At 42.8% G+C, this 10,220-nt stretch overlaps 1 protein-coding gene across 7 annotated transcripts in view; it reads left to right on the top strand.

Annotated features, from left to right (window-relative positions):
* Positions 1–5,626, top strand: part of ablim2 (actin binding LIM protein family, member 2) — an 89,347-nt gene extending 83,721 nt beyond the window's left edge. For 3 of the 7 annotated variants that reach the window (XM_041964633.1, XM_041964632.1, XM_041964635.1), the window contains one exon: positions 1,867–5,626. In XM_041964633.1, the coding sequence (XP_041820567.1) occupies positions 1,867–1,980 (114 nt within the window). In that variant the 3' untranslated portion in view covers positions 1,981–5,626. The remainder of the gene's footprint in view (positions 1–1,866) is intronic. The other 4 variants (XM_041964636.1, XM_041964638.1, XM_041964639.1 and 1 more) reach the window with 2 other exon arrangements.
* Positions 5,627–10,220: the final 4,594 nt, after the last annotated feature.

A 10,220-nucleotide genomic window follows, 5' to 3' on the forward strand; every position in this document is an offset into this window, starting at 1 on the left:
ATAGAATTGGAGATATCTAAAAAATATACTTCAAGTTTTTTGATTATAAATAAATTTAACAAATGTATATGTGAATGCCAAATCTGCACCTGTCCAGTTGGCCTTTTGGTAATAAAGTTGTGATCTATCAAATGAATAGTCCAACTAAACTCAAGAGCCAAATCAAAAAGTCAAAGTTTTTCCTCTTTATCTTGCTCTTTATTGTCGGTTAAAGAATTTGGTGCATGACTACTGTCTGATATGGGTACTGCAGAATCCTCCCCGATACTTCTTGCAGCATCGGACTTTAGGAGCAGGAACTTGTTGAGGAGTGCAAACTATGACCCGGGAACCAAATCTGGAACCAGGTTTCTACCGTTGAAATGCAAGAGCGAAAAGTCCCAAAGTTCTCATAAAGATTCCTGAGCAAATGGAAAAGTTCATCCGGTGGAAAGAGGACACTGGTTTCCCAATTTGCAGGTTCAAAGACATTCTTCATGCATTGAGTTAGCAGACCGTGAGGGTTACATGGTCATTCACTAATTTGTCCTATGCTTTGAGTGAGTGTAGCTTACACTGTGGACAGCCTGAGAGGTCGAACCACAGAAAACCACAGAGGACTAAAGTTCTGCTGTCCATGTTGCGTCTTCGGGTTCAAACTCTCTAGCATGTCACACATCCAGCCACTCCCAGTCAGCGATGTCACAAAGGTGTTTTATACGCCTGTCAATGGAAAAACACCTGCTGTGACATCACTGATTGGGTTTGAAGCCATATTTATCCTATAAAATATCACCAAAATCTAATTTTCTAGCTACTGTCATGCTATGATTCTGTCAGCATGGCATTCAGCATGAATTAAAGGGATCTGGATGTTTTTGCCTTGGGGAGAAAGCTACATTCCTCCCTCTGTTGGTTGGTATGGAAACCAGGTTATTGGCTATCACAAAGCAACAGCCTGCCTCTAATTTACTATTACTGTCATCATAGAGACGCACAACTGCTGCGCACAGTGCAGCCAAAGTTTGACAATAAAGTGGCGTATGCTTTCGTTCTGGGTCTAAATCAATACCATGCATGTTTTTATTCCATGGTATATTCCTGACATTTACGGAGGAGTTAGTGAGTGTTTGCAGCGTGAGCCAAGGTGGGTTTTGGATGAACTTCTGAGGCGCAGAATTGAATTTGGTGTGTTAAACCTCAGCACAGAAGGCAATGTAACGCCTGCTTACGCGCTGAGCACAAACACGGTCTTAGGATTGGACGAGCGTCTTCTGTGTGAGTCCAATCTGAAAGTACGAAGCTGCTACTGATTTACCGTACAGCGGAGGTGGGCGAGGAACGTCGGGCTGGCCTGGAGGCAGATATAATTGGTTCAGGAAGGTGCAAGTTTGGAGTCCTTGAGCCAAGGAACCACTTGTTTTCCTGACTCAGTAGAACATATAAAGTCTTCATAGCTAAAAAACAAGTTAGCTTCTTGTCAATACTTTACGACTGATGTTTAGAGAGGGGTCAGCATTGCTGACTGTTGGTAGTGCGATGATCCTGGTCTCCCAAGACGCCCCACCATCCACAAGAAAGACTTTTCACGGTTGTATGAGCATGCTCCACCTTCATGATCACATCATCTGGACGACTGCTGGTCCAGTGGACTTTCAGAGACTTGGAAAATTGATGCCAAAGAGCCTTGAAGCTGTTCTGGAGGCTTGCGGCGGAACAGCACCTTACAGAAACACTTCATGTTGTTTTTTCTTTCAGTTGCCTCCCATCTGCAGGTGGCCTCAAACTGTTTTACCTTACAACCGTTGCCGGTGTTGTCTAGTGAGGACAGTCTCTCAGAATTTTGACCTGCTTCATGTGTTTTCTGCCTGTGCTTTGCCTCTCCAGAGACACCTATCTCCAGAGGACTTCCAGCATGTTTTCGGCATGACCCTGGAGCAGTTCGACAGGCTGGCCCTCTGGAAGAAGAACGACCTGAAGAAGGCAGCACGCCTTTTTTAGACAGAAAGAAAAAAAAAAGCAACATCTCCACAAGCATCCGTCCTGTCTGGGAGGAGGCCGAAAAGAAAACCAACCCATCTGAAATATCTATATATGCACCGCCATGATACCCTTACTTTCCACCTGTAAGACGCCATGCCATCTGCCTGCGACTCCGTCGCGGGAAGATTTTCACGATGTCGAGGCAGCATCTAGCTTTTTGTATGCGATGTGGCCCGAGTGTTTGACTGACAGCCTTGCAGAAGAGGACGAGGAGCTGCGTTTGCATGGCCTGTGTTGATGCTCCTCGCCTCCCATGTGGTTTCTGCATCCTCCCCCTCCCGCCCATCTCAGTGCTTTCAGACACCCTGGCAAAAATAACGGCTTTTTCTAATTCTCGTGCAGGCCTTCCTCCAGGTTTCTGTGATTCTGACTGTTTTACGTGCGCCTTCTTCTACTCTGTCGGTCTTGACTTATCTGTTTCTATCTGGAGTTCTTCATCAGCAGCCGGTTTGTTTTCACTTTACAAGGGTTTATCATCCTATCTGTCTCTACATATCACCTGTTTGCTGCTCTGCCTTTCCTCTCTCGCTGTCTCTCCATCATTTTAAGTTTTCATCCCTGCACTGAGTGACTGTTACAATTGTCAAACCCAGTTCATTTTTATGCCCTTGCCATCACTTTAGGACAGTGAATAGACCGCAGACTTGTACACATTCACTGTTCAAGCATTTCAAGGCCAAAGACAGGAATAATAGACGACTACAGCTTCTCTGATATTGTACTCAAAAAGCACCTTATCATGCGCTTTTGTTTTCAGTTTCCCTTCATGTTCCTTTCAATCAGAGAAATTGGGAAAAAAAAAATGGCTGGGTTTTTGATATGCGTGCACTGATATGTTTGAATGCGGTCCCATATCTTACACAAGCATCTCGTAAATCAGCACAGATAGGAGAGCCAGGGCTGGATAGGGGCCACAACATGGCAGTGAATCACAGGTTATGGGGGGGGGCGGCAAAAAAAAAAAAAAAAAAAAAGGAGGGGCCCTGCAGAAAACAAATACAGTGCAGAAGGTTTAAGGGTGTGCGAAGGTGTCAAACATGCAGCATTTCCATAGCGACATGCACTCACATCAGAAAAGAAAACAACAAAAGAAATTATTTTTATAAGCTATTTTTGACTTCTGGAAAGGATCATTAAACCAATCATGAGACGCAGCTGAGAGAAATCATGATTTTGTTACCAGAAAAAAAAGCCCATGCTGACTTTGTTAAGCTTCACAGACCTGCAGCAGCACTTAAGCATAACAAGTGGGGTCTTGCTTGATTTGAAACTCAATACTCTAACTGTGTTATATCTTCTCGGTTGGAGATTTAACTCTTTACATGTTTGTTGTTTGAAAGCATTGTTGCGTACAGTAAAAGCTCCACATTTAAGCTGAAGTCCGTCAGCTTTGCTTCATGATTTCCGGACCGTGAGCCGATCAACTCGCCAACTAACATACTGTAAGATGTATGTGAACATATACTGGACATATACCAGATATATTTGTCTGTATACAAGCCATGGTGTATAACTCTTCAGGCATGCATGAGGGTGGGAAAATGGGATTTGTCCACTGACCTCAGATTAGAAATGTATGAAAACATTATCATCAATGTGGTTTGAGTGATTGATTATTTTCTGGTTAACTTGTGTCAAATGAAATGCCCAGGTCAGCTGCTTACATTAGCTTGTGTTAGGTATTTATTTAATTGCGATATTAAGGAAGGGATTTTATTTTGAAATCTTAAGGGTGTAGTGTTGAATGAATAGCATCACAGAGACGGTAGCTTTTGAAGAGAAACATATCAAATTTTTGAGTTTAATCTGAGTGTCCAATCAGTTTTCCTCCTGTAAGTAACACACTAACTGTTGTCATAAAGCATCATGTCCTCTTTCTAATATTCATCTGCTATTAAAGTGCTTTATCCAAACCACAGAGTCACTTTGGATTGGAGTGCTTGAGTTTGTTAAATGAACTTCAAAAACCTTTTACTTCCGAGATGACAGTTCCTTCAAGTGAAGTGTGCAACATATAGGTGTGTGGATGGTCTTTAACATGTAAAGAAGAATGAGTTTTTCAATCATGACAGCTCATTTAAAGCTAGAAACTGTGGGAAGGGTGAAGGGTCACTGTCACATGTATACAGCCCGAGAACATTAGCAAAGGCCAGTGCCACAAAGAGCAGGTTCAAGCATTAGAAATTGCCAGATATTTTCCTAAATCTAACTTAAACCGGGACTGATGACCGCATTTTGTGTCTTTTGAACAAATTTTGCATCTTGAAAGAGGTTCTGATGTCTGGCGAGACCTAGATTCACTCAAAGCCTGATGTCAGGCTTTATTGAATTGTCCCACGCAGGTTTCTGAGATCTGAGGCAACTTGGTTTGCCGCCACTTAGAGGGAGACTGTGTCCAATTACAAATTAGGCTTTCTTTTAGTCATTTCCATTGGTTATGATAAACTGGCCATGCATATTTACGACCAGACAGCTTGTAAACAAAGACTCATGTTAGTCAAAAGTGATTTGGAACAGTACAGTTTTTACACCGACATTGTGCATGTGCATTGCAAACATCCATCACAGTTTGCAGACCAACCTTCTGGTCCAACTTTAAACCTGCTAGAACTGATTTTTTACTTTGTTTTTTAGCCACGGAGTCAGTGGGAACAAGGTGCGAACACAACATTGACGTCACCTTTTAAGCTGATCGTCAGTTGCTTATTTGCATCCGGCAGTAAATCCTGCACAGCTGGTCGCTGCCTCTGCTTACCTGCTGATAATTCTCTGTAGGTGCATCACTATGAAAGATCCCATTCATATTGTCGCATTGTTTTCACATTTAAAGCCGCTTTAATCTCTCATACTTGTCATGGTTGTGCTCACTCATTGCAGTGTTGCAATGAAGAACTACTAGCAGCATTAGCAGCGTGCCATACCTCCGGTTTCACCTTCAAATACAGTGGCCACTAATATGGCACAATTACTGGCTTGTTCACAATATGTGTGATTGTCCGACTGTCTAGTCTCACTTGTCTGATTCAGATGAACTTTGGAGTGATGTCAGTTAAAGATCTCACTGATTAACCGAACGAGGGGGTTAGAAACTTCAAAGGATGACACATCTTTCTGGTTTGCTTCGTCACATGTGGGGCATTAGGCCTCGGATACACATCCAAGAGGTATATGAACAGTCATCCAACAGGTGCTTATCTGAGCAGTGATTCCAAATGAAGCGTGGAGTTTTTCGGTGTGAATGTAGCCAAAGGAGCGGAGGAAACTCCACCCAGACCGGGTTACACAAGCGGAGGGACCTTTCATCTCAATGAGAAAACAACAGCGGCGACGTTCACACACGGCTCAGAGCCTGCGGTGACGGGTTCACAGGGAGGAACAATATTTATCCCCATCGTTTGCATTTTGTGTTCTCCTCAAAGGACGGAGTGAAGTTCTTCATAGAAACAGAGGGCATGCTGGAATAAAAATAGATTTCAGAGTGAATGAGTAAGCATCTCGTGACAAGTCAGTGAAAGTTGTTTTTTTTTTTTGTGTGGATCAATTGTTGATCTTAAACTGTACGTTCATTTCTGCAATTATCCATTATTCATTATCAGCAATCAAAACCAATCACAGAGTGTCCGATCAGACGTCTAATGGATGATGGCTTGCTGTGGCTGAATGTCGTTGCCTGATTTGTTTCCTAGTTGCCAGTTTGCAAAGAAATATCTGTTGTCCACTTTGTAATAAATGTTAATTTCAGTGTTGACTCGTCTGTGATATATTCTGATTATTTATTTTTAATCTGTCTCATCCTGCTCTGTAATCCTTTAACATTTCCATTAATATTGAATGTTTTATCCAGTTAAATCCATCTAAACTGGATGCACAGGGTCCTAGTACCATAATGTTTATCAGACAGTGAGCTTCATGCAGTTTTAAGATCGTAAAACACTTCAGATGAGGTTACAGAAAGTTTAAGTCTAACCGTAAAAACATGTATATGCTTTAGTAGCTACCAGGAGACGTCGTAGAGATGTGCAATATGAATATTTTGCAACTTTGCAAGGAAGACGTTTAACATGTGGACTTGTTGGAGAAAAAAATCATAATCCTGGTGGCGTTATGTATCTTTCAAAACGTATTTCCTGTGGGAAATTAGTAGCATTTTGTAGGCACTACAAGTCAGGAAACCTCTGCTGCTTCCATTTTGACCTCATCTTTTTTAATTCTGCCTTTTGCAACTCCAATACATTCATGGAAGTGCAGAACTAAGTTACTGGAGTAGCCAGTTAAATTGTGAAAGGAAAGCAATATTGGGAAATATAAGGAATAATAATAATGATATTAATATCTTTTTTTGAAAAGGATCCAGAAAAGCAAAGAAAGAAGAAAACACCGGGAGGTGATTCAGCGTATCAGCAGCATATAAGGACCATCTATCAGGGATTCACAATCTTAAAAGTACAATTTTGAGGAACTTTTGTATTTCTGTTTTATGTAACTAAATACTTGTACTCAACTTCACTTCACCAGGAAATATTTCATTTTGCTTTGCTCCAGTCTGAAAGCTAGAGTTACTGGTTTCTTTGTTAGATTAACATTTTGACAACAAAAGTTCTGATGATCTTGCAGAGCATGTTGAATTTTTCCAAACTGCTACAGTGTATAGATAAAATTAGCTCTACCTCAACCAGCTGCAACAGTTCAATGCATCTTACATGTTGACCATAAAATAGATATAACACTTTGACAGGGACCATTTGCCTGATGCTGGGGCTACATGTGTACTGCCATGACATCTCACTGGTTTATACTCAGAGGGACGGCCTTTGTTTTGGAGCCGCGTGGCTCGTACTTAAACCGCTGAGACTGTCCAGCCAGTTAGAAAACCAACACAAGAAAAGACGCCTCACTCTTAAAGAGCGAGGTGTCCCACGTGGCTGTGAACCACACAAGACCCGCCTCTTGCGCCGGCGCCTACGATTGGCCGCCGCCTCTGTCAATCGCCGGGGGAGGTGGGTTTGACGGGCGCAGCCGCCCTGCCTCTATTGTCACCGGCTCGAGGATAGAAAATTGTTTTTTAAGATGGAAAAGGAGAAGAACGACGAAGGTAAGCTGCTCGCTGCCTCCACACACTTCGTACAGGTCAACTTTCATTGACGAGTCGCGCGCTGTGCGCGTGTCGCTGTCAGCTGTTCGCTGTTTGCTGTTAGGTGTGAAGTCTGGTCTGGCTGTCAGTGATGGGAGAGGATGTGCAGCCTTTCATCTCATGCTGAAATCAAGAAACAGCCTGATCTTGCTGAAAACTGATGTATAATTTCTGTACGGACTTATTTTTTAAGATGCACAGTGGTTTATAGTCAATTTTGTACGCTTTGGTATTTTTATTAGTCTCATTAACAGCCCTACAATATTATTAAAGGCTCTTAATGGTATTTTATGTGACTTTTATATGGTGAACTTACTCTGTTTATTAGTATTTTGTTGTCATTGTGTTATTCTCAGGATATTTTCTCCATGTTGCTGTATTATTTCAATAGCATCCTTCTGGTTACACTATTACTGTAACAGGAGCTCCAGTGTTGTGAATGGGATGAGGAGGGATACAAAGGACCATGTGGCAGGAGAGGACAGGAGGAAGAGGAGGAGGGAGGAAGGGAGGAGTGTGATTAATTGGCAGACTGTAATGGGCGTGCAATGCCCCGGGCTGGAGGCTGCAGGCTGCTTCCAGCATCAGCAGCCCTGCAGGAGGAGGAGGAGGGAGGAGGAGGAGGGAGGAGGGGGGGGGGGACCAGCTGGGAGCCTGGATCTCTGTCAACTCCCCATGATATGACCTCCAGCCCAGAGCTTCCAAGGTCTTTATTGAGAGGAAAACGGCAAGCGGAAGCAGTTAAATAGACGGATGGTTCAGTTCATCAGGGTTCATTTCAACACTCACAGATACATGTAAAATAATGTGGCTTAAAAAAAAATCAAAGGCAGCGTCAGAGGTGATTTATCGGCTCTGAAACAGTATTTGCAAACACATAAATCCATTGACCAATTTAAAGATTTTGGACATCTTCATATTGAGGAAGTTAGGACATTTTTTGAGGCTTGCCAAATGTTTGAAGTGGAGGCACAGTCATCGGCTGATCTGGCAACCCCCCTGAATTAATGCAACAGACTGTGGATGGGGTTTGGGGGGGGGGGGGGGGGGGGGGGCTCCAGCAGCTCAGTGATGTGGGGCAAATCCAATTAATCAAATACAATAGAGCGATGAGACATACAAAGCACAAGATTTAGAGTAATTAGGCTGGAACTGTTGATAGGATAAAAAAAGATCACAGCACTGGAATTGACTTCTAATAAAGCATCATCAGCCATCTATTTACTCCGTTATGTGCAAGGCTAGCCTATAGCCTTTTGTCTCTTTAATAACTGAGACGAAGGCTTTTTTATTATCATTTATTAATCTGCCAGTTATGTTCTTGATTATACATTATTCATTTTGTCTATATAATGTCTTACATATGTACTTCCTACATTGAGGATTTCAATCATGGAATCATCAGAAATGAATGTTATTCCTGGAGGTAGTGGGCTTGAATAAAGTAGTATCAAAGCTTATCTCACCAAAGAGGAGAGGCCTCAAAGTGTTTGTCAGAGTCGTCTAGCAGCATCTGGCTTTTGTAACTCAAACACACAGCTGGACTCTCACACCCACTCTGGCCCGGTGTGTGGAAGCGTGGAGGATGGGCAGGATCTGAACCTCTCCCTTAAACTCTCGTTCATTTTGTCACTTTCTGTGTGTGCGGCTGAGGAATGCCTTTGTGTAAAGGCCTGCCTGACAGCGTGCATCACTATTCCCATTTGTGCCATTCATGCCTTGAGTCTACGGAGACAGACAGAAATCTTGGAGAGCGTTCAGGGAAGCCGTGGGATGCAGGTTGTGATGACAGGCTCTCGTCCCTGCCTTCCAGTGTGGGCATCCGGAGCGTCGCACATTTAATGTCAGCTTTCCGGAGTGTTTGATGCTCTTTGCTACGAACACATTCTGGTCAGGAAAAAAAGGAATTAAGGTTTGACGCCCTGCCGTGCAGATCACAGACCTCACAAGGGCCTAACATTCACACTGCTGAGTGCTGATTTGTTCTGTGTGGAATGCTTTTTGGTCTGTTTGTGTACCTTCGTCTCCACTTTTCTTACCTTAGCTGACCTGGCTCTGTCCTGAATTATAATTCCAAGAAGTCTTTATACTTGTTCAGCCTTTTGTCTTTTATTTTTACCCCTCAGTGTAAATGTGTGTGTGTGCGTGCGTGTGTGTGCTGGAGGCTCAGTATTTCCTCGGTTTCTTGGAAGTCCAGGCCAGTACTCACCGCAGCCAGTCTCATACGTGACAATGGACAATAGCAGGCGGACAAATTGTATACATCCTGCTGGCTTGTAGAGAGGATGGAGCTCTGAGCCAACAATGTGCCAGCATACACAGAGCAGAGCGGAGCACACAGCCGTACAGTAAACAAAGAGGGCGTCAAACTGAAGTTTCAGTGTCTCACCATGCTTTTTCCCATCCTCAACAGAATTAAAGTAAGATCACGCTTGAATAATTTGTGGCCACCAGTGAATTATTTTCCTCCAGGACTTTGCCCATCAGGAGCTCTGTTACAGCGGTTCTGGACCTTTTTTATTCAACTTGCGAACCTCATTGCAGTTTCTTTATTCCACTAAGTTGCATGTAGTTCAACCAAAAGTGATTTTTCTTTTCTCCTTTTCATTTGGATGCATTTTACATGGTCAAACTACAGCCTCCTGCGAGGCGTCGGTGAGAAAGGGAAAGCGGAATTTTGAATAAATAAATCATGCTCGAAGAAAGTATAATTTGTTCACCCAAATTAACCCCTTAACGCCTATTGTCGCGAATTCGCATAGTACCGCTTTAATCCACATTGCTGCCAAATCGCGCATGCAATCCTCTAATGCCGGTTTGTGCATATTCAACACACACCTAGGAACCTTTTGCAAGCACTGGTTTCTCGTCGGACCGGTCAAAGTGAAAACTACCTCCATTGTGTTGTTGTTGCAATTTAATGGTTGTAAGCCAATTTTGTGGCTGTTTTGATGAAATAAATGAATTTTGAATACACAAAAAATATGTTTTTACTGCATTTAAGCATTGAAAAAAGTGGACATATACTGTTTGTTTAACCCCAATTCTAGTTGGTGAACCTACCTAA

This window comes from Chelmon rostratus, chromosome 23 (genome assembly GCF_017976325.1).
Source record: "Chelmon rostratus isolate fCheRos1 chromosome 23, fCheRos1.pri, whole genome shotgun sequence".
Lineage (NCBI taxonomy): Eukaryota > Metazoa > Chordata > Actinopteri > Chaetodontiformes > Chaetodontidae > Chelmon > Chelmon rostratus.